Source organism: Phoca vitulina, unplaced genomic scaffold, assembly GCF_004348235.1.
Source record: "Phoca vitulina isolate PV1807 unplaced genomic scaffold, GSC_HSeal_1.0 scaffold4, whole genome shotgun sequence".
Taxonomy (NCBI): domain Eukaryota; kingdom Metazoa; phylum Chordata; class Mammalia; order Carnivora; family Phocidae; genus Phoca; species Phoca vitulina.
Window position 1 is genome coordinate 6,974,273 of NW_022589707.1, and position 23,156 is coordinate 6,997,428.

A 23,156-nucleotide genomic window follows, 5' to 3' on the forward strand; every position below is an offset into this window, starting at 1 on the left:
ACACTCAGGAAATGTTTATGCTTTGTTATTCCTTCCCTTCCTAGTACCAAAACCTATTCAGGTGTATTAAAATCCATCCACCTTCCCCATCTTTCTTGCTGAATTACAAAAGAAAAGTTTTAACTTCACTGCTTGCTTGTATTTAAAGCAATATTGTTTTATAGACCACTTGTGGGGCCTTTAGCTTTAATGTCTTGCATTACAAATTCTGATTTTTTTACTGTAGAAAGTGTAGGGTCTCTGTCAGTAAACTATTTTGACTATGTAGCAGTGATGCATGTTTGTTCTGCAGACATGCTTTAAGAACTCCCAGAGCAAATATCCCTTACTACTTTTTGTAGATTGCATGATGGCAGTGAGGGGTTGGGGTGGCTTCTTTTGGGTTCTCAGATGAGCGCCCCATTTGAGAGGATGCATTTTATTTATTTTTTTTTTTTAAAGATTTTATTTATTTATTTGAGACAGAAAGAATGAGAGAGAGAGAGCACGTGAGAGGGGGGAGGGTCAGAGGGAGAAGCAGGCTCCCTGCCGAGCAGGGAGCCCGATGCGGGACTTGATCCAGGGACTCCAGGATCATGACCTGAGCCGAAGGCAGTCGCTTAACCAACTGAGCCACCCAGGCGCCCCTAGAGGATGCATTTTAGAAGGTGAGAGGAAGGATGCCAAGCCCTGACACTGAGCTCTCAGCTGCAACATGATGAATCAAATTCCCAGTCAAGTGTTAACAAACTGACAACTGCTAACAAAAGACAGACTCTAAATCACCTAACATAGAGCATCTAACCCCAAATCAAGAACCTATTCCACGGGGGTGCCTGGGTGGCTCAGTCGGTTAAGCGTCTGCCTTCGGCTCAGGTCATGATCCCAGGGTCCTGGGATGGAGCCCCGCATCAAGCCCCACATCAACCCTGCATCGGGCTCCCTGCTCAGCCAAGGAAGTAGCCATAGCCTTTTCTCCTTAAGAAGATGACTTTATAGATCAAGTTTTGCCTTTTTAAGATGCATAATTTAAAAATCAGCAAATTACCCATACTAAAGCATATCTGTTGCCCATTTCTCTCCTCTTCAATACAGCCTGTGTTCATTTTCTGTTGCTGCTGTAAAATTTCCTAAGGAACTGAGGCCCTTGGTCCAACAGTCCATGAGAAACTGAATTGTGCCAACCACCATGTGAATGAGCTTGGCATCAGACCCACACCTGGGGAGCCTCAAGATGCCCACAGCCCGTGCAAAACCCTGAGCAGGGGACCTGGGAAGCAGCACCCAGATTGCGGACTTGCAGACACTGTGAGGTACTAAGTTTTATTGTTTTCAAGCCACTAAGTTTTGGGTAGTTTGTATGCGCTGATAGATAACTACCTAATACGTACCACTATGGTGTGATTAAACCAACGGGCTTTTAGTTAAAGCTCAGTAGTGCTGGTGTGGGCTCAGGACGGCACCTGCTCTGTGTTTGAACCCCTGTCACCTCAGTGTATGTGCACTTGACACATCCGCCCTGTGTCTGGCCAGGGTGTCCATGAGGGAGCTAACTGGTGCCGCCGCCCTCTCCCAGCTACCTTGAGCCACGCCAGCCCCTCACTGCCTGACTAGACTGCTCTCCCCTCACGACTCGGTAAGTAAAAATAACATCTCCAGCTCTCTGAAAAAAACTGCCCCAAATGAACCTCTCTGTCTGACTAAACCTTAGTTGCTTCCCAAAAGACAGAAAGGAGGAACTTTATTCTTGAGGAAAGAATGGAAGAATTGAGTCCTGTGGTCAGAGCAGAACTTCCAGAGAGCAGGAGAGCTTGACTTTCCACTCACTGTCTAAAGCAGTGGACTCCAAAGCAAGCAAGAGAACCCACTGGGATGTGGGAGAAAATGCTATTTTTTATTTAAAAAAAAAAAAAAAGAAGAAGGAAAGAACCTAGGGGCGCCTGGGTGGCTCAGTCGGTTAAGCAACTGCCTTCGGCTCAGGTCATGATCTCAGGGTCCTGGGATCGAGCCTCCCTCTCCCTCTACCCCTCCCCCCTGCTTGTGCTTCCTCTCTCTCACCCTCTCTCAAAATAAATACAATCTTAAAAAAAAAAAAAAAGAAAAAGAAACTAAGCTTTACTAATATCTACTCTACCGGCTGACCCTGGGAGCCCCTTAGGTCCGTGTGGGCCAGCCACAGCTGTGAGAGAACTGACCGTGAGTGGACCCAGTGCAGGGAGGTAGGCAGCGGCCGCCTTAATCCCTTGCTGGGGTACCACTGGGCTGCTACTGCAGATTTCAAGCCCTGCTTAAGAGGATGTACTGATTATTTTATCTCTATGTTAATATTAGCCAAAATTGACTCTGGACAAATGGAAAAGGGGCTGAACATTACCCAGAGAAACTGCAGTCTGAACGCTAACGTGGACACAGGGGAACTTGAAGAAAATGGCAGAGCCGATTCTGCTCCTGTCCCTAGTATGTCAGCCACATTAATCATTTTACCTTGTAATAAAATTGAGCAGGAGATCATCAAAAAATATTAAAAATTATCAAGAAGATCATTTGGAGTACAGCAAACTTTGCCCCAGGTACCCCCCAGAGATTTGTAGTGGTGGTCGCACGTGTATAAAACCTATGAATAAGTGATACCTGTGCACATATATATGTAAATATATATATTTCACCAATAGGATGCGTAATCAGAAACACTGGGAAGCCATGGGTCTACAGGATTCTGTGACCTTTTCCAACCTAAATCCCAGAGTCATGGAATACCCAGCAGGACCCACCTGATCAGGAAGGAGAGAGGGTTAAAAAGAGAAGAGACAAAAACGAGAAAACAAAATAACTAAGTTTATTTGTCCTCCTCCACAGACCATTTTCCCTGAAATAGCCTCCCCGACACCAGGCCCAGCTTCCACGACTGAATGGCTAGGGCTCTTCCCTCCCTTCATTTCCCCAAATAACCCAAAGCTTTTAAAACAGACCCCTGAAACCAAGTCAGAATGAAAAATATTGGTATGCCTTCCATGCATCCCAATTTTAAAATGTTCAAGCTGCCACAGGAGAGGCGGTCGGGAGTGGCCTTCGGGTCTTAGACGAAGGCCCACTGCATGCCCACTACTGCAGTCAGCAGGAGGACGCTGGTCCTTTCAGAAGGAAGGGCTTTGCTGCCTCCAGGATGTCCAGTTTGGGGTCCAGTGAGCGGCCAAGCCCCTCCAACACCATGATGGCGAACACGATGGAGGCAAAGTTGCTCTCTAGTTTTACCTGAAACAGAAAAACATGGGTTCTTTCCAAAGCCCATTGATCTAGGGACAGTATCCTGGGTAACCATGTGACTGTCCACTCCAGGCCTGCTGGGATTTCTACCGTCTACCTAACACTCTTTCCCCTACCCATCATTCTCCCCACCATCTCATCTACTCACCCAACCTCCCATCTACTAGAAATATTAAGGGGAAATCTGGGGGATGCAGCATGTACTTCTCTAGGGGGGTGTGTGTGTGTGTATGTGTTTGAATGACTTAAAAATAATACAATGAATATTTCATAGCTATACCAGAAACTATAAATCTACATGAGGGTCATTCTTCAAGATCTGCAGTAGCCTTTTTGAGACCACGCACAAGTGGCTTTGCTCAAACACAGAAGAGCTTCTCCCCCACCCTTTTAAGATTTTATTTATTTATTTGAGAGAGAGAGCGAGAGAGAAGCAGGCTCCCCACTGAGCAGGGAGCCCGATGTGGGGCTCAATCCCAGGACCCCAGGATCATGACCTGAGCTGAAGGCAGATGCTTTATCGACTGAGCCACCCAGGCGCCCCAACTTCTTCCCCTTTGGAGCCAGGTTAATAGTAATAGCAATTTAAGTGAATCACTCAACTAATTCTCAAAAGTACTATCATTATCCCCGTTCTATAGAAAGAAAGCTCAAGCACAGGCTGGTTAAGTGACTTGCTCAAGCCACTGCATGAGGGAGAGGAGAGCCAAGATTTAAACCTAGAAGAATAAGAATCTGTTTCTCAAATGGACTGAAGGTTGGAAAACTGCAGGTGGACACAGGGGGAAATAATCTCTGTTGAAAGGAAAGGGTATCTGTCTCCGTTCAGGCCTGAAAAGTTGTCTGGGGAGTCAGATGGTGCTTCGACACCACGGGCAAGGCTTTCATTCTTAAGCTGAGTGGTGAGTTCCTCAGTGTTTGCTGTATTCTTTCTGTGTTTCTGGCCAATATCTTATTAAAAAATTAAGTGCCGCATGGGGGCGCCTGGGTGGCTCAGTCGTTGAGCGTCTGCCTTCGGCTCAGGTCATGATCCCAGGGTCCTGGGATTGAGCCCCACATTGGGCTCCCTGCTCAGCGGGAAGCCTGCTTCTCCCTCTCCCTCTACCCTCTCCCCTGCTTGTGTTCCCTCTCTCTCTGTGTCTCTCTCTGTCAAATAAATAAATATTAGAAAAAAAAAAATTAAGTGCCACATGAATAGACATTTCTCCAAAGAAGACATTCAAATGGCCAACAAGCATATGAATAGATGCTGAACGTCACTAGTCATTCGAGAAATGCTATCAAAATCACAATGAGAGACCACCTCCCACGCGTTAGGATGACCATTATCAAAAAACAGAATAACAAGTGTTGGTGAGGATGTGGAAAACTGGATCCTTTGTATATTGATGGCGGGAATGTAAAATCATGTGTGGAAAAGCGGAATAGAGCTTCCTCAAAAACTACAAAAATACCTTATGATCTTGCAGTCCCACTTCTGGGTAAATGTACAAAAGAACTGAAAGCAGGACCTCAAAGAAATATTTGCACATCCATGTTCACTGCAGCATTATTCATAATAGTCAAGAGGTGGAACTAGCCCAAATGTCCACGGATGGATGAACGAATAAAAAAATATGATATATATATATAATGGAATATTCTTCATCTTGAAAAAGAAATTCTGTGACATGCTACAATATGTATGAGCCTCAAGAGCATTATGGTGAGTGAAATAAGCCAGTCACAAAAGGCCAAATACTGCACAACTCCATTTATACGAGATAACTAAAGTCACCCAAATCATGGAAACAGAAAGTGGACCGGTGGTTGCCAGGGGCCGAGAGGAGGGAGAAATTAATCGGGACTTGTTCAATGGATATAGTTTCCATTTTGCAAGTTGAGAAACTTCTAGAGATTTGCCACACAACAATGTAAATATGGTTGACGCTGCTGAACTATGCACTGGAAATGGTTAGGGTAAATTTTATATACGTATTTTTAACCATAAGTAAACATTTTTAAGTTTTTTAAAAAAACGAAATGCCTAGGGAAGTACCTAGAATGCAGTACTGGTACTAGACATTCTCTGCTCTTCCATCCTGGGAACAGCAATGTCAACAGCAAACCTTTAGGGAGCTTCTGCCCATGGTGTCCCCCACTGTGTGTCGGGGCTCTGTGGTCAGACTGCCGGCACCCGGGTCCTGAACCTGCCACAGGGGCCACGTGGCCGTGGGTTTGTTGCCGGGGCTCCTGGCATAGGTGGCTGCCTTGATGAATGTGGAGGGGTTTAAGTGGGATACTGACAAATACGACACAGCTAAATCAGGCACCCCAGGGTGCGGAGAGGGGGCTCAGCATACAGCGCCGTGACTGGGCCAGTCCTCCCGGCGGCCCTGCGGGCTCGGAGAGGCTCATGCAGGCCAGAGCTGGGGAGTGCGAGCCGAGGCGACGTGCTCCACACTGGGTGCAACTGAACTCCCAGGAGTGTGTGTTCATTCCTGTTTCTCTCCAGCCCCACTCCCTAGCAATGATTAAAGCTTTTCCCAATCCCACGGTGATATTTAAGTCGTTTTTAAAACAGAACTTGTCAAAAGTTTTGGAAAGCATAAAGCTCTTCACCAAAACCCCCCCAACAAGGCCAACTCTAGAGGCGGAGACGGGTGCAGACCGTGGCCCTGGCATGCAGTCGGTGGGGCGTGGGGAGTCACCCGACCTTTCGGTGCCCGTCTCTTCGTGCAGATAATACGGCAGAGATCACACCTCCCCATGGGGATTATCCTGAGGTTTGAATGAGAGACTGGATGAAAAGCACCCAGCACGACCGAGTCCAGGTGGCAGGCATCCCACACGTGCTCGCTGCACCTGTCACCCCATGAGTCCATGGCATACTTAGGGGACCCTTAGTGTGCGTGTCGGTTTGATTCCGAGCACCCAGCCGCTGCAGAGCAACTGGGGAGCCGCAGAGAGCGCGAGACTGAGAGACCCGGTTGTGGGTCAAGTCTTGGCTCCGCCCGCGAGGCCCAGGGAGGCGAGCGGACCACCCTCCCTCCCTCGTGCCTTCTGTAAAGTGAAGGTGCTCGGCCAGACAACCCTCTCTCAGTCGTGTGTTACGATCCTTGTCAGGTAGCTGCCTTTCCCATGCAGTGTTTGATTATCAGACTGCAGAACCTCAAGAGAAACAATGGGAAAGGCCGTCTTCAGAGGAGACCCTGCCCTGCCCTCGACGCCTTACACCCTTGGCAGGCGGCTTGGCTCTGAAAAGTGGCCCAAGACCACCCTCCATCACACGGAGACAGAGCCCGAGGCAAAGGCCAAGGTGAAGAACCGTGAGGCCGCCGCCCTCCAAGGGGCTGGGCCAGGACAGCCCAGCTGGGGCCTCCAAACGCACCAGGACAAGAGGCACCTCCTCTTGGGCCGCCCCTGACCCCAGGAAAAAACTAAGTATGACTTACATTAAGACTAAGCATCAGTAACATGAACTGAGGAGGGAAAAGGTATGAAGGGCCTGAGTTAGACAGTTTTTGCATTTGTATAGACCTATTCCTCCAGCTAGGGATCACGAGTACTTAGACTGCTAGACTGACAGTACCCAGACTAACTGTGGCGAGGAAAAGACCCCGCCACGACCGTGTCAGGAAACGGAAACGGCCCCCTTCACACAAACGGACTGGTATGGAAAATGTTTGCATAACTGAGATGTCCTGTAGGAGAAGTCCCTCTCAGCGCCCTGCGGCCACCCGCCCGCTTCCCCAGACCCCTCCCCACCAGCCTGACCAGAGCGCGGGGGCTCGGCTCCACCGGGGGCCTTACCTTGTGAGTCATCAGTAACTTAAAGACATTCGACAGGAGGCTGGAAACTTGAAGCTGGAAAACAGGATAAAACTGACTGCAGAGTCCCCTCCACCGCTCCGCTCCCTTCCAGGCCCCGTCCCTCTCCGTCCTCCCACCCACACCCGCTCACACCCACACTAGCAACCACTGCTCCCCCCACACACACACACCAGCTGTCGGACAAATTCCAGAAAGGACCACACACGCACCAGCACAGCCCCCATTGCACTAGTGAGTTCAAAGACCCCTGCCGGAGTCGAGCCTCGAGGCCCGTCTCCCATCACTCCCATCACTCCCAGCACACACAGAATCACATCTGAATCCATGAGATCCGCAGGGCCGGGGTGTCAGCCGCCGATCCTCACTACCTGGGGGCCGCTCCTTGCTCTGACTCGCTCCTGCTAGTGTAGACCATGCACTCATGCACTCGGTGAGAAAACAGTCAAGTTTGCTAGAACTGTGTCTAAAACACAGAGTGGGCTTTGGTTCAGGTGTAAATAAAGGACACGAACGTTAGGTATGTCCTTTGGCTGCTCAAGGGCCTTAGTCCTCCCTCCCTCCCTGCTCAGCTGAGCTCCTGATCCCGGGAAGCAGCAGAATGGCTACACCCGGGACAGGGAGGGGTTACGGCACTATAAATGTCACCAGGTCACCGAGCCACTCCCGAGAGCCAGGGACTCCAGTGACCTGCCTCACACCCGGAAGATGCGGGCAGAGGACAGGTGTGCTCTTTATCTGCCTTAAAACTCAACCCCACTCAACCCCCAACTCCCCATAAAGAGGGTCTCCCTTCGACCTTTGCTCCATCCAAGGGCCAGGGCGGTAAACGCCCCACAGCCTCCACCCCCCAAGTGGCCTGCTCACCTTTTCCAGGGTGATGGTGTCCTTCCTGGCCTGGGTCACCAGTGTGGCCATCTCAGCCTTGAACCCCTCCACGTCCCTGCACTCGCTGGCCCGGGCATGATGCAGGATGAGCTCAGCCACTCTCTGGCCCTACAAGACGTGAAAGAAAGGAACTTGGTAGAGTCAAGAGACCATAAAACTAGACGCTCTGCCTCATATCCTAGTTGCTTCCACCCAAGGTTTCAACCATCCTGCCTTTGACCACCCATCCTTTTTTAATCTCACCCCCCTCCAGAATAGCTGGTAACCGACAGAGACTTTGAAAGTGGTGGCAGCCCCCCTGGGCTAGCGCAGCCAGGGCCAGGGGCTGTGTTCATCTCCTTCACCTTCAACGGCCACGCGGGGCATGGCGGCAAAGCCAGTGTCCTGCCACTCGCGCTCCACGAGGCCCTGCTGACCAACCAGCCCGTCCCCAGAGTCACCAGGACCTGCCTCTGGACTCGACCGGCCACACTCGCCTTGTGGGCTCTCTTCCTGGCTGAGGAGCATTCCCTCCTCACACCTGGCCCAGCCTCTGTGCTCCAGCCTCACACCTCCTCCTCTGCCCTGGGCGCCCTCGGACCAGAGCCTCCGGGCCCCCTGAACACCCTAGTGGTCACTCCCAGAGCCTTTCGCATCCCCCAGCGCCACCCCGGGAGCCGAGCTCCTCCTCTCTGGCTGTGACCTTCCTTCACCCCAACCTGTGCAGGGGAACGTCCCCCCCCCGCCACCTGCCACTGCACCTGTGTTTAACCTTGACTCAGGGGACACTTTCAACTGTCTCAGGCTCAAGCCTTTGGTTTGTCCCCTCAGGCTCCCAAAGAAGCAGGGGCTCCCCTGAATTTTTGCCTTTATTAACATACAAACAAACAAACAAAACAACAAAAACAAAACAGTTCTCTCTTTGCCAGGGTCTTTCTTGCCGGAAAATTCCACACCAGTTGGTCGGAGGGTTTCTTCATTGTCACTCTTGACTCAGTAGAGGTTGTGCTGAATCCCTTTCCGTAAATAATAATTCTCAGCCACGGGAGCCCCTCGCAGCCACAGGGTCAGGAGTCAAAAACCACTCCAGATCCCAAGGGATCTTCCCAGCCTTGGAGGCTAAGTCTTCTCACCGGCCTGCCGTCTGTGGCAAGTGGCACAGGCCAGGCCAGCTGTGACTCAGACCAGAAGCCGGTGTCCCCAGCGCCCACCCGCAGGCCTGCCGAGGCGGGGAGAGAAGCTCCCTGCGGGAGGCAGCATTCAGGGTAGAGCCATTCCCTCCCCTGGTCCCAAACCGTGAGCTGCTCAGAACAGGTGTCACACGTGGGCCTCGGCACATTCTGACTGAAGACCCCTCGGCTGGCTTCCTTTCCTCTCCCCCTGTCCCCCTGTTCCCCTCTCCCTCCCAGTCCCTCCCCCACCACTGCACTCCGTCCGTCAGGAGCACCCGTGGCAAACGGAGGCATTTACAAGACTGACGAGGGCCGAGGGGCCCCACAGGTCGAGATCGTCCCCAGCTCCCGCAGGCCCAGGGGGTCTCACCTGCCCCATCGCCACGGCCATGAAAACGGCCCGGAAGTTGCTCAGGTCGGCGGCCCGCAGCTCGGCCACGATGCCGGCATCCAGCAGCACCAGGCGCAGCGCGCGGCCGGCGGCCGGCGGGGCCCCCACCAGCGCGTCATGGGCCTCCACCCGCGGCGGCTGGGCCTCTGGACTCCCGGAAAGACCGTCGGCACCCTGCACCAGGATGTTCCCGGGGTGGAGGTCCGCATGGACGAAGTTGTCCACGAATATCTGGAAGGAGATCAGCGCTACTCAAGGCAGAGTCACCCCTCGCCACCCCATCACCACCAGGCCATGTGCAAAAAAGCTTCCAAGGTGACAGGGAGTGCCCAGGGACTGAGTACACGGCAGAGAGGTGTACATCTCAGAAAGGCTCACTGCTTATGTCATGCATTCAGAATCTGTACTGGCATAGGCCAGGTTGACATTATTAAGAGAAAAATTATTTCTGGTTAAGCGTCTGCCTTCGGCTCAGGTCATGATCCCAGGGTCCTGAGATCGAGCCCCGCATCGGGCTCCCCCTGCTCGGCAGGGAGCCTCCTTCTCCCTCTCCCTCCGCCTGCCACTCTCCCTTCTTGTGCTCTCTCTCTCTCTGTCAAATAAATAAAAATAAATAAATAATCTTTTTAAAAATTTTTCATAAATCAGACATCCCCTCCATTATCTCCATCTGCCCATCACAGTGAAGTCTGACCGTGATACCGACAACCATCCCGGCACACAGAATCGGGTGGGCCGGGGGAAGTGGCTTTGAACCTACTAAGCAGGAAAGAAAGCCCCAGGGACTACGATGGACGGAAGTCAGGTGTGACTTCGTGGGGCAGGAGTGTGCGTCCTGTGAAAGGTCGTCTCTGTGGTCAGAAACCACCCGCAGTGCTTCTGAAGGGGAAGGAGAGCCCGAGGACGGTGCAGAGAGCTGCCGCGACAGAGGCTCTCCGGGACTCCTCCTACCGCAGCCCCAGGCCACAGAGAGACCCCCCTGGTCCGGGTTCTGGCTCTGAAGGCGGCAAGAGGCTGCTTCCCTGGTGAAACTACTGAGAACTAGAGAAGCCAGGGCTGGCACAGCTGCCAGATGTGGGTACGAAAGGCTGGCTGACCCGACCCCAGGGCCGAACCTCTTGGCGCATGGCTGTCAGCTTAGCCCCCCAGCTTTCGCCCCCGTCCTCCATCCTGCAAGCAGGAGCCCGTCATGATCTCCCGTCTTCTGGTTCCGCTTGGTGCTGCTTCTCCCCTAGCTGCTCCACTGCCGCTTCCCCTCCAGTCCAGGGGGCCCCTCGGAGCCCTGGGGCCTGGTTCCCCACTGAACTCCCACGGCACCGACTGAGTGGACACCCAGCTCTCCCCACACAATCCCGCTGCTCCAGGAGCCCCTCGGGTGGGGGCTGCTGACTTTCCACTAGAGGCTAGAGGTGGAGGCAGGGCCTGCTCTGAGCTCCTGTTCCCGCCCCTGCCCCACTTTGGCCACCGGCCTCGTTCCCCACGGCTCATGTCAGTCACGTGGGTTCTGTCCTCCCACTCTGGCCACGCACCTGGTTCCTTCTTCCCCAGATCCTGCCCCCTCCAGGCCTGGACGCTCATCCTCTTTCCTGCCAACAACGTGCCATCCATCCCTCGACCACGGTCTTCCATGCCGGCCACCAGGAAGAGCTCAGGCCCTACACTTCCGTACCTTCTTCCTTCACTCCTCCACGTGAGTTGCTATGAATACCTGAAAGCTGACGTGGCTGAGGGCTCACTATGTCCCTTTACGAGCGTCCTTTTCATCGTCAGGCTGTCCCCTCGTAGGTGACATCTAGACTTTACATCTCAGCTCAGATGGCGCCACTTCCTGAATAAATCCCGAGGCCAGGACGGGCCCCTCCTAAATGACCCTGTGGTACCTGTGTATCATTTATTTGTGGCCTGTCTTCCCGGAGAACGGTAGTTCCATGAACATTGTAATCATGTCTGTTTCGCTCACTGCTGTAAATCTAGCACTTAATTCAGTGCCTGGCACAGAATACGTGCTCGATAAACACTGCCGAATGAATGAATGAAGTGCCATTGAACGTATGATATCTTCGGCTGTTTGTCTAAACTATAGGCAACGTGGGCAGGGCCTGGGTCTGGCTCCCTGCTCTTCCCACAGCACCTGGCACGGTGACAGCATGCGTGCCCCCAAGACTGTGCTTAACAGAAAGGCACAGAATGAAGGGGCTACTTCCAGAGCAGACTCTCACCGTGGTGGCTTGCTGCTTTGCTCACCCCCTCGCCCGTGGCAGCCGACCGGTGTCTCCACCATCTCCCCACACGCAACTTGACCACCTGCGGGCCCAGAGCACCCTCTCCAAGCCCATGAGCTCACCATCTTCAGGAGCATGTTGATCCCCAGCCGTGCAATCTTCTTCTTCAAGTCAGTGGGAATCCCCGCCTGCTGGTAGCTGGACACGGGCACGCTCTCCTTTAAGGAAGGTCAGGAAAGAGAGAGCTTTACCCTGGACAGCCCGCCCAGTGCCCTGCTCTTCATCCCCACGGGACACATCGGCGCTACCTTCCCATCCCGACTCTTCCCAAAGAGTTTTCCCTTCCTTACAATCCCTCTGAATCTGTCACCCACAAGTTCATTTTAACCTGTTTGCTCTTCCCTTCTGTAACACTTCTCAAAAGAAAACAAGTGCCATAGGCTTATTATGGAGGAAACCCGTGACTCCGCCACCCACAGATAAGAGATGTTGTAATGTCGTGAGAGAAGACAGGAGCAGGCCTCAGGAGAGCCAACAGGGACATGAGTGAGCTCTGTGACCTCAAGCAGGAAAGGAAGGGGAGAAAGGGAAGAAAGAGGGGGAAGTAAACATTTCATATAGGTTAGTTATTTGTCCATTGAGACAAGTGCCCATTGAGATCGATCTTGTTATTCCTCAGTAGCAAAGAGAAGAACTAAAGCCCAGAGAGTTTAAGTAACTTGCTCAAGGTCACACAGCCAGTAACAGTGGGTCTTTCATGTCACTTCCCTGGGTCTCACGTTACCATTTTTACAAAGGAGGCCGGACCAGGCAACAGCTAAGGCCAGTGATGTGACACCAACGCTTCCTGAGCACTTTCTCTTTGCAAACTCTGTGCTGAAGGCATTTTGCATTCAACGTGTCACTGACTCCTGGGACAAGCCTACGAGGCAGGGACAGGCGCCCACTGTTACACAGGAGGAATATGAAGTCACCAGCAAATAAAATGGAAAGATTTTCAAGTCCAGAAAAGTCTGGGGCCACGTCCAGGCTCCCAGCCACCTCCCTACGCTGCCGCCCCACCCCGTATCCGAACTCCCCTCAGCTTTACAGACAGTAATCACATGCTCTCTTGGCTTTTGTCTTTTCAGCGGAGATGGCCCAGCTGTGAGCGATAGGCACAGCCCCAGGAAGCTCTCACTTACCTCGTACGTCTCCACCAAGACATCCCTGGTGACAAAGGGACGCAGAGGGGTGGGGAATTTGACAGAATTCACATTCAGGAAGTTGCACTGGAAGTGTTCTAGATTCCGAGCTTCGTAACGCAGGTCGATCTAGAGGGACGTGGAGAGAAGGGATGAGGGGTGACCTGGGCACCGGGATGGCAGCATCTGCAGAACCACAGAGCTAGGCAGCCCCCACATCCACCGGCCTGCCCCCCCGCCTTCCTGCAGAACGCCCCAGGAGACTCGGGAGGGGCGGTTTTGCCTCCACGAACTTCTGGAAGCTACAGCGGCAGACAGCCCTGCAGCACCTGGGCTTGGCTGCCTCCCCGCCATTCCCTCTCCGCTCACCCCCTTCACTCCAGCCCGTGCAGCCCTTCCCCATGTCCCAAGGGTTTGTCTCCACTGGTTTCCAGCAGCCCGCTCCCCTCCGCCCACTGCACTGACCCTGCTCCCTACACTCACCAAGCCTTCCGCGTGCCCGACTCAAGGGACCGCTCCCATCTTTATCCTAACAAGCTCTCGGGGCGCCCGGTACTGGTGCCGTTGAGGACCCCCTTCTTCCCGAACAGCCCATCTCCTGGCACCTGCTGTTTACTTCCCCCCCATGATCCTCCCCCAGCCTCCAACCGCCCCGTCTGGGTCTGGTCTCCCGGCCGTTCCTCCTCTGTGTGCCCCACACATGCTGACGCTCTCTCAGCTGCTGCCCTTCACCAGCCTGTGCCCCCCCTCTCCGTCGCCTCCATCCTCAGCTGGGACCTCCTCGTGACAAGACCACGGTCTCCTGGCCAGACCCCGGTCAGACCCCGCTACCAGCTCCGCACTTCTCTTCAAGTGGTAGCCCCTTAAACTCCGTGTCTAAAGAGAACTTACTGCCCCCGCCCCCCTGACTGCACATTACTTCTTCTCTCTTGGCCTCCACACAGTGGCCTCCACACAGTGGCCTCCACACAGTGGGCTGCAGTCTCAGCACGCTCAGCTCTGCCCCACCGCACCGTGGCTCCCAAGCTGACTCGCAACCAGTCACCGGAATCCTAACAGAGGCACCTGAGTGGGGCTCTCTGACTCCCGTCGTCCCTCTCTCTAATCCATCTGCTGGTGCCCCCCCCCCGCTACCCGCAGGATGAAGTCTAAATTCTTGAGGATGACATCCAAGGTGGCTCTCTCTTCAGATCCATCTCTTGTGCCTCCCACTTCCTCTCTGACCCAGAACTCTAGCTTCCCCCAGTCTGTATGGTGCTGAACATCCCAGCCTACCTGAGCCTCTCCCTCTCTCCTTTGCCTTCCTTATTCCCTCTGACAGGAATGTTCTTCCCCCATTTGGTCCAACTGTAAACACCACTCACCTTCCAAGACTCAGCCTGAGCCTGGGGAGCCTTGACCCTCAGGACAGAATGATCACTTCCTCTCTGGGCCCCAGCTGAACCCAACTGAACCTGTAGAGACTTCTACAGGAGTCTCTGAGATCATGCTCTATTTGCAAATATTTACAGGTCTGTCCGTAAAATATTTACTCTGCCTACTATACCTTCCTTGTGGATGAGAAAATCTCACTCATCACCCCCATGCTGTCTATCAGATTCTAGAAGGGGAACCAAAGCTCACATGGGTGGTAGGACTGAGAGTAATGCGGAGATGGCTGTGGGAATAGAAGCTATTTTCTCTCTTTTAATCTTCTTTTATTATATACATTATATATATGTAGTTTTTATTAAAACTACATTACTCCATAGCATACAGCAAAGCTTTCTAAACATTAAAATGCATTCCTGGGACTTAAAACCTTACATCGGAGGACATAAATGAGGACCTAGCACATTGCTTCTGGAAGATTGCCAACTTCTGCACTCTCTAGCGGGGAGCCAGGACGGTTGCCTACTTGAAGCCCTGACCGCCCCCAAAGTGTGTTCACCAAGTCTCGCTACTTAAACAAGGATCCCAAGGGTCCTGGACAGGGAGGAGGGCCTGGAAACAAAGCAAAGGCACAGTGCGCGACTTCACTAATTCTTCTCACCCGGAAGTTCCGCGGCTGCCTGTGGCACAGGTAATAATGCTGAAGGCCTCTCCACAATCCTGCACTTTCCTGCAGGCAGTAAGGAAGGTAGCTTCCCAAGCACGCTCACAGTTACAGTGGGCTGTGGCATTTAAGCTCTGGCCTGTGGACTAAGAAGGCCCCAGATCTCTTACGGGATCCTCCATGGCCTCCTCCCCATTCCGCACTGACCCGAGATGACGTGGGTTGAAGATGACTGTGCCCAATTTGGGAGGAAACTGGGTCCCTGAATCACTATGGAGTAGAGCTCCCTCTCCCTCCTTCAGTTCACCGGCATGGAACTTTGACAGAAGCAAGAAATCACCTCGTAGCATTCGGCCTCTGAGATCTGGGCGTTCCTTGTTACGTCAGTTAGCGTTACCTACCCGACCACCACACCGTACTGGCCGTGACACACTGGGAAGTCACGCATCCATTCAGCATTTGCTAAACAGCTGATGGCAAGAACTATGTGAGATGCAATTTGCAACTGAGGGAAGGAGACTTCACCTGATGGACCATGAGCTTCTCAAATTCCTCCACGATCTCAGGCAAACTAAGCCACTTGATTCCCGGCAAAAGCGCAAGGACTCGGCTGCCCATCTTCATCAGCAGCAGGTCCATCTGCACCTGAGACAGCAAGCCAGGGTGCAGCACCTGCCAGGAAGAGGAACAGTGAGGCAGGGAGGGGTCAGGAGGGCACGTTCACCCAGATGGGACGGGGCCCCAGCATCAGGGAGCCAAGCCAGCTTCTCATCAGAGCGGAACGCACGTGGTCCCAACACCCGGGACCCTCCTCTCCTTTGCTCCCGCGTGCCTTCGATCAGATAGCAGGGCCAGCTCCTCTGCGCTGCACTTAGCTTTGCCGGGAAGAACAGGTGGGCTTTTCCTTCCAGATACATTAAGTTTAAGTCAATGGCTCCCAAACATTAGTGTGCATCGAAGTCACTGTGGAGTACCCGGTGTAGATGGGGACAGCCGGGCCTCCACCAAGACCTACTGCATCACCGACTCTGGGCATGGGGCCAGGAATCTGCATTTTACTGAGCACACAGGTACTGAGTCCAAAGCCTGAGTCAGAGAAGGATGTAGAGTCCCAGAACCCCAGCAAGGTTCACAGAGGTGGGATGCAAAGAGTCTGCTTTCAAATGCCTATTGGTTCCGCAACTCATTCCCAGTCTGAAACTGGCCAAGCTACTCAACCTCTCAGCCTCCTGTTCCTCTTTTTTAAAACATGGAGATAGGGGACACCTGGGTGGCTCAGTCGGTTAAGCGTCTGCCTTCAGCTCAGGTCATGATCCCGGGATCCTGGGATCGAGTCCCACATCGGGCTCCCTGCTCAACGGGGAGTCTCCTCCCTCCGCCTCTGCCCCTTCCCCCTGCTCGTGCTCTCTCTTGCTTACTCTCTCTCTCAAATAAATAAATAAAATCTAAAAACAAAACATGGAGATAACAGTCCTTACTGCTCCCCCCACACACACATGAAGTCCTTTCAGGAACAAAGCAGAGATATAAATAGAGATGTAGGTTAAGCAAATGCCTCCCTCAAAGGCAGCTAGCACAGACTAAATAATGCGTCCTCCATGACGGGCACCATCCACTCCTTGTGTCTTCCACAGAGCAGAGGGTATTTTGGTCCAGTGTTCCCCAAACGTGCCTGCTCACGGGAATCACTGGCAGCATTTATAAAAAGCCAGGCCTCAGGCCTTGGAAAGTATGATTCAGTGGGTCTGAACAGAGGGTTGTTTCCAAGGAGGTGTAAGAGAGCATCAAGGGTACCTGCTGCTGGGGTCTGCCAGATCCCTGGGATCATGCTGAATGGGGACAGAAAAGTGTGGAGACAAAAATGATGGAGCCCGGACAGGGGTGACTAGAAATGAAGAGAGAAGGAAGCCACTTCCATAAAAATGAATACTGCCATCTTGGGCTCGCCACAGACTGTCCCTGACTTATCCTGGCCCCAGAGGAGTGGGTCAGCTGGGGGGCGGTTCCCCCACCCACAGAGGCAGCGGACCCCAAACCCTCTTCATTTCCTTTATCAGACTCTTCACACAACCACTCCCTCGAACCCAGAAATACAGCGTGCTCAGCACAGGCACACAGACAAAGGTCAAGCTAATAAAAATCAGTGGAAGGCAATGTGGGGGGATTTGCAAATGGGGGTTCCTGACCTGGGACAGCTCTGTGGAGTCGGTGAAATTTTAGACAGGAAGGACCAGCCGAAGACATCCGAGCACTTACTTTCACTGCCACGGGGATGAGGTGATCTGGCTCAGGTTGGTGGGCAGGTGCTGAAGACTGAGACACGACTGCATTTGATCCAACCGGGGCAGCTTTAGGGAGAAGCAGCCTTTCTAGAAATGACTGGTCAGCAAGACTTCCTTGAAACCCCCACCCCTTCCCCGGGGGGCCAAAGAGCTCTCCCAGCCTCCCGACTGGCCCAGCTTCTGAAGAAAGCTGCAGGCGGGAGGCCTTAGCAAGTCTCTGGACGCTGTCATGCTCCAGGAAGGTGGGATTGGCACGCGCTTTGTACACTTGGGCCACACAGCCTGAACCCACAGGTTCCTTCTTCTCAAAGCAGAGGACCCTCCCCCAGTCTTCCCCAAATGCCTGGCGCAGGAAGTGTTCAGTGTGAGTCCAAGGGTGGGGGGTCACCCGGACATGCAGCTTGGAGAACTGGGCGCAGAAAGCCTCTGAGAAGAGATCGCGCCGGGTGCTGGCCCACTGGCCCAGTTTGATGTATGTTGGGCCTGAGGTCTCCGTGGCTTTCAGAAGCAGGTAGAGCCAGAGGCTGGAGACGCTGGGAGCCAGGTAGGTGAGGGGGTAGAAGAGAAGGAGGGGGAGGAATTTCATCAAGAGAGCCCCAGCCCGGAGCCAGATGCGGAGGTGCAGAAAGAGGCATCCGAGCCGCCCCTCCTGGGACACTCTCTCCAGAGGCCCATTCTCAGCTAGGTCACTCCAGCCGGCTCTTCGCGGGCGCACACTCTCAGGAGCCCCCTCACCAGTGTCCCCATAGGCTGAGATAAGTTTGGGTAAAGTACCAAGCAGAAGCCAACAGAGTCTGGCATTACGAGAGCATCCAGATGATCTCAAAAGGCCGAGTTCTTTTCTGAGCTCAAAACCCCTTAGGTGCGACAAGCAGACCCTGACGGAGAAGCGCCAGGGGGTCACCATCCTCTCCCAGAGGTCCCCGGCCTAGGCTGCCTGCCCCCGGCTTAAAGGGCACCCATCTAACTTCACGCTTTAGGCAAGGCTGACACGAGTCCAGGGCCACAGCTGAGTACCCCACTTAAGGGTGGGGTACCAGCGAGACCCCGCGTGCAGGCTCCGCGCAGCCCGGCCCCTCGGTCCCCCTCCACACCCCACTCCCTCCCGGTACCTCGCCTAAACCTAAGGCCTGAGGCCGGCTGCGCCTTCGGGGGCTTTCAGAACTGCACCGACTGTGACAACGGGAGGGACCAAGCCAGACGCCCGGCCAGGCCCAGAGCGGGGACGCGACCTGCACGAGGTGGCCGCGCGGGCGGAGCCAGAGTCTGGCGGCCGCGGGGTCACCCCACACCAGCTCGCTGGCGGGGCACCCGCCGAGGGCCAGAGCGCGGAGGGGCTGGGCGGGGGTGGGGGTGGAGGTCGGCGCGGAGGGCCGGGGTGCCGAGAGCCGGGGGGTGGCGGAGGCAAGGGTGGTGCGGGGGAAGAAGGAAGGCACACCCGGGACAAAGGGTTGAGAGCCGCGGCGTGGGGGAGGGGCAGTGCGGACCGCCGGAGACCCAGGCACCGGGTGCCCGGGTCGGGAAGAGCCAGGGGCCGGGAGGTGACGGGTGCAGAGGTTCAAAGATGAGGGCCCGAGGATCCGGACGCCGACATCGGGAAGGGCGTGCGGAAGGCCGGCGATCGGGATGGAGAGAGTGGGGAGAGAGGGGAGGGGAGGGCTGGGGATCACGGTGAGGAGGGCGGGGGAGAGGGGTGCGGAGGGCCGGAGTCCGGCCGCCCAGTGCCGTGGGGGGCGCGCGGAGGGCCGGGGATCCGACGCCGAGGACTCGGCGCCCGCGTCTTCCGGGAGCGCCCCGCCCGCCCGCTCGGGCTCCGCCCCTTAAAGCGGAAGCGGCGCGGACACCCTCGGAGGCTGCCCTGGCCCTCGGGTCCTGGATTCCATAAATAGGTTTAATGCAAAATGCAAAGGCAACTTCTGTGCCCTCCCCTTCCTCCGTGCCTCTCAGTCTCCACCGACATCTTTGTAGCTTTCCTTACAAAAGGCATGGAAACGCTGAGACGCGCAGTGAATTGAAAGCCCGTTCTGCACACAGGTTGGGTTCTCAGCTAAGCAGAATGTGAGGAGAGGCAGGGAGAGGTTATCCTTGGACGGAGAGTTCCAGGCAGCATTGATTTGGGGAATGTGTTTGGACCTTGAGGAGTGGCTCCTGAAAGACCACGCTTATTCATTCAACCAATACTTTTTGATCCCAATACGTATTTCTTAAGCAGAATCTAATATTATCAAGGCTCCATAATATGTATTAAAACTAGGTATCATGCTAGGCCCCGGGACATGGAGACACACGGAGACACACATCCTGCCCTTACAAGATGATCACTCATGAGGGAGACCCCGCAGGGGAACACATAATGTGCAATTTCAATGTGGCAAGAGCATGAAAGAAATGAAGAATTGGGAGAACCCCAAGGATGGCAGCTACTTTGGAGAGGAAGGTGTTCAGACATGTAAAGAATAAAGTCCTCAAGAGGAAGGAGTTGAGTGTGAGAATTTGGGAGCGGGGGTTGTTGGTTTGATTTAACCTTGAAGAACCAAAGGAAGGTCATATGGCTCTAAACAGCAAGGGGGAGAGAAACAGAGGTGATGGTGAGGGTAGTAGGGGCTCTAGCCCCGTGTCGGAGGTGGTGATGGTGGTGGTGTTTGTGATGGTTGTGGTGGTGGGTTAGAGGTGCAACTTCTCAAGGATCTATAGTCACCCAAGCAGGTGAAGTTGGGGGATTCCTGGGGTCCATGTGACTGTCAATGAGGAGAATGATGTCATCCATATTCAGGCACATGGGCAGCAAAATCACACCGTTCTATCAAATATGAACCCTAACTCAGAATTTGTAAGGGCAGCCTTTAAAAATCACAGATGCGGGGCTCCTGGGTGGCTCAGTCGGTTAAGCGGCTGCCTTCGGCTCAGGTCATGATCCCAGGGTCCTGGGATCGAGCCCCGCATCGGGCTCCCTGCTCAGCGGGCGCCTGCTTCTCCCTCTCCCTCTGCCTGCCTCTCTGCCTACTTGTTCTCTCTATCTCTCTGTCAAATAAATAAATTTTTTTAAAATCTTTAAAAAAAAAAATCGCAGATGTTGGGGCGTCTGGGTGGCTCAGTCATTAAGCGTCTGCCTTCAGCTCCGGTCATGGTCCCGGGGTCCTGGGATCGAGCCCCACATCGGGCTCCCTGCTCGGCAGGAAGCCTGCTTCTCCCTCTCCCACTCCCCCTGCTCGTGTTCCCTCTCTCGCTGTGTCTCTCTCTGTCAAATAAATAAATAAATTCTTAAAAAAAAAAAATCGCAGATGTTGATTTGCAGTCAAGCTGCTTCTCACATGGGTCATTTTATGTAATCTGGTTCAGGATTAGTAACAGCACAAATGTATTTGGGATGGTTAATGACTTAAGAGACTAAATATACAAACGGACACTGGCCAGTATATGACAGTAGAACTCAGACCCTCAGCCTCTGCAGCCACCGGCCCCGGACAGTCAGCACTTGGTCAATGACTGCCAACTTCTCTAATTTTCGTCCCCCACTTCCATCTCAGGACCAACCAGAGAAAGCCAAATATCTTCTCCAAACCGATCACAGAGGATGCCCAGGCCTCCAGCTGCCTTGTGCCAACAACCGACAATTAGGGCACACCTGAAGCCTTTTTTTTCCTCTATAAACCTAGCATTTGAGTCTTCGCGGGTATTTGAGTCTCTGCCACATGCAAGTGACGGTGGCTGACTTCCCTGCTATAGAAATCTCTGAATAAATAGCCTCTGTTTGTCCTCATTTGGGTGGACCCCGTTTTTTTCCCATAGAAATTTTCTTCACAGCTAAGCCAGCTAACTATTAACAGTTTCCAGTTCTTGGAGATGTTCCTGCTGTTGCTGTTGACCCTGGTACCACTAAGTGGCACCATTCGCTCGTGAAGTGCACCGAAGCTTCCTCCGCGTTCCCAGACCCCACCGAGAAGAATCGGGTGGGCGTGGAAAGAGAATGGCAAAGGCCCACCTGGCTGTGCTTATCTTTTCACAGGACCCAAATGACTGTGATTTTAGCATTTCCCTTGTAACATGGTTACACAGCAGATGGGATGCAGGGCAAGTACTTGTTCAAGACTCCCGGGGAAGAGGGTAGAGATGGGCAATGGGCTCAGCAAACAATTGTTGTCGACCTCAGCACGTTTCCCATTTGGGGCAGGATAATTCTTTGTTGTGTGTGGTGGGGAGGGGGGGCGGCGAGGGGGAGGGGAAGCTGAACTGTGCTTTGTAGGATGTTTAGCAGCATCTCTGGCCTCTACCCACTTGATGCCAGAAACCGCCCCCCCCACCTTTTCCAGACTATGACTTTAAAATACATCTTCCAACGTTGCCAGATGTCTCCTGGGGAACAAAGTTGCCTCTAGAGGAAAACCACGGGGCTTAGCTCCTGTGGGGGACAGTTCTCTGTTGAGACCCTTTCAGCAGTTCCCCCCTCAACACACACACACACACACACACACACTCGTTTTCTTCAAAACAGGGTATCAGGGAAGGGAAGCCCCTGAGCAGGCCTGCCGCAGCCCCCGATGCCTGAGGATCCCTGTGGGGAAGATGAGACCCAGCTTCCCCCCTCCACTCCCACCCCAAACCTAGGGGATTGTTAGACAAATAAAAGTTCCAGGACTGACTCCCCCCAGGTCCCACTTGGTACACCTGGCCTGCAATCAGCTCCCAAGAGAATGGGACCCTGGCATGAAAATTCTGGCCCTGGGCCACCCACCTACAGCTGCTCCTCAAACCCATAGAGTAGGACTGTCCGAAACAGCGCTGGAGAAGGAGGACACTGAGGGAGGAGGCTGCCACGGGCTCGCCCACCTCCCTCCGCACGTGTGGCAGCGATTCTCACAGCCCCTCCCTCGCGTGGGCTCCCTGGCCGCCTTCCCGCTTCCTCCTTTCTTTCTCCTTAATGGGGTTGTCATGGGAATTTCTCCTCCCCCCGGGTCCCACCTTCTGGCTTGCTAGGGTTGCTCCAGCATGCCCCAGGGGCAGGTGCTGTCCTTGTGCAAATGCCCGGTGGTGGGGGCAGGTCCCCTCCCTCCTCGATGAGGGGCTTGGCTGTGCCCAACCGAGAGGCCCCTTCCCGCTCTGCTCTGCTGCTCCCTGGCCTTCTACGTCTCTGCTCGCAAGCCGGCCACGTGAACACAGTGGCTCCCGCCCGTGGTCCTAGTGGCTGAGCAGCAGGGTTTGTCCTGGGTTAGACTGCTGGGCCTTTCCGGGCTCTGGCCCTCATTCGCAGTGGCCTTGGGCAAGGCACCTACCTCTTTTGGGCTGTTTCTTCACTGATAAAAGAGGCTGACACTAGAACCTGCCTCCTAGGTGATCTCCGCAAAGCCTTAGCTTTAGCGGGCACACACCCAGCCATACAGGAAAAAGCAGAAAGGGTGAGAACTGGCAGCTGCTATTTTTAGCCTATTTGAGAAGGCAGGGAGCTGGGGATGGCCTGAGAGCCAACTGCCCTGATCTCCCCAGACACCTGAGACCCACGAAAGGGAGTAGCCAAGCCCAGGCCACACTGCTATCTAGGCTGGTCAGATGTCACCTGGCTCGCCTTTAGGACAGTATTTTTTATTTTGCTCTAAGTTGATCTGAGAGATACAGGAAGTGGATCAGATATTAGGGCCCCCCAGAAGCATGTTCCTTCAAGGTGTGGCCTCTAAGAGGCAGTCCAGTTATTTGGAGGCCTGAAGGCTGAGATCAGGGCTGGGGGGACATTAGCAAGGGGGGGATGAGCTGGCGGGTTTTGAGTCTATGCGTGCAGCTCGCAGCTCATAATGTTGTGTGATGAAAATGTTTGGAGGGATTCTCCCTCTCCCACACCTCCCTCAGGTTTGAGGAGGTTGTCTAGCTGGCTGGGAAGTAGGTCAGGAAAGCTCTGAGAAGCAAGCTGTGAGAGTCTTGCGTCCTCAGGCCAGTCTAGAGCTGGTCCGACTGTCCTAGC

At 53.9% G+C, this 23,156-nt stretch overlaps 1 protein-coding gene across 1 annotated transcript; it reads right to left on the reverse strand.

Annotated features, from left to right (window-relative positions):
• Window positions 1-2,799: 2,799 nt before the first annotated feature.
• Window positions 2,800-18,546, reverse strand: ADCK2 (aarF domain containing kinase 2). The gene is made up of 8 exons (XM_032401451.1): window positions 17,181-18,546; window positions 15,450-15,596; window positions 12,890-13,018; window positions 11,828-11,923; window positions 9,463-9,714; window positions 7,921-8,049; window positions 7,036-7,089; window positions 2,800-3,231 (listed from the first exon to the last, which is right to left on the reverse strand). The coding sequence occupies exons 1-8, from the start codon at window positions 18,111-18,113 to the stop codon at window positions 3,091-3,093; spliced, it is 1,881 nt and encodes a 626-aa protein (XP_032257342.1). The 5' UTR covers window positions 18,114-18,546; the 3' UTR covers window positions 2,800-3,090.
• Window positions 18,547-23,156: the final 4,610 nt, after the last annotated feature.

Excerpts from the sequence above, each read along its gene's own strand:
- ADCK2 (XM_032401451.1), bottom strand. The coding sequence starts at position 18,113 with ATGGTGACCCCCTGGCGCTTCTCCGTCAGGGTCTGCTTGTCGCACCTA. Across the intron at positions 8,050-9,462 it reads TGGCCGTGGCGATGGGGCAG|GGCCAGAGAGTGGCTGAGCT; the intron begins GTGAGACCCCCT and ends CACGTCTTGTAG. Across the intron at positions 3,232-7,035 it reads AGTTACTGATGACTCACAAG|GTAAAACTAGAGAGCAACTT; the intron begins GTAAGGCCCCCG and ends TTTCTGTTTCAG.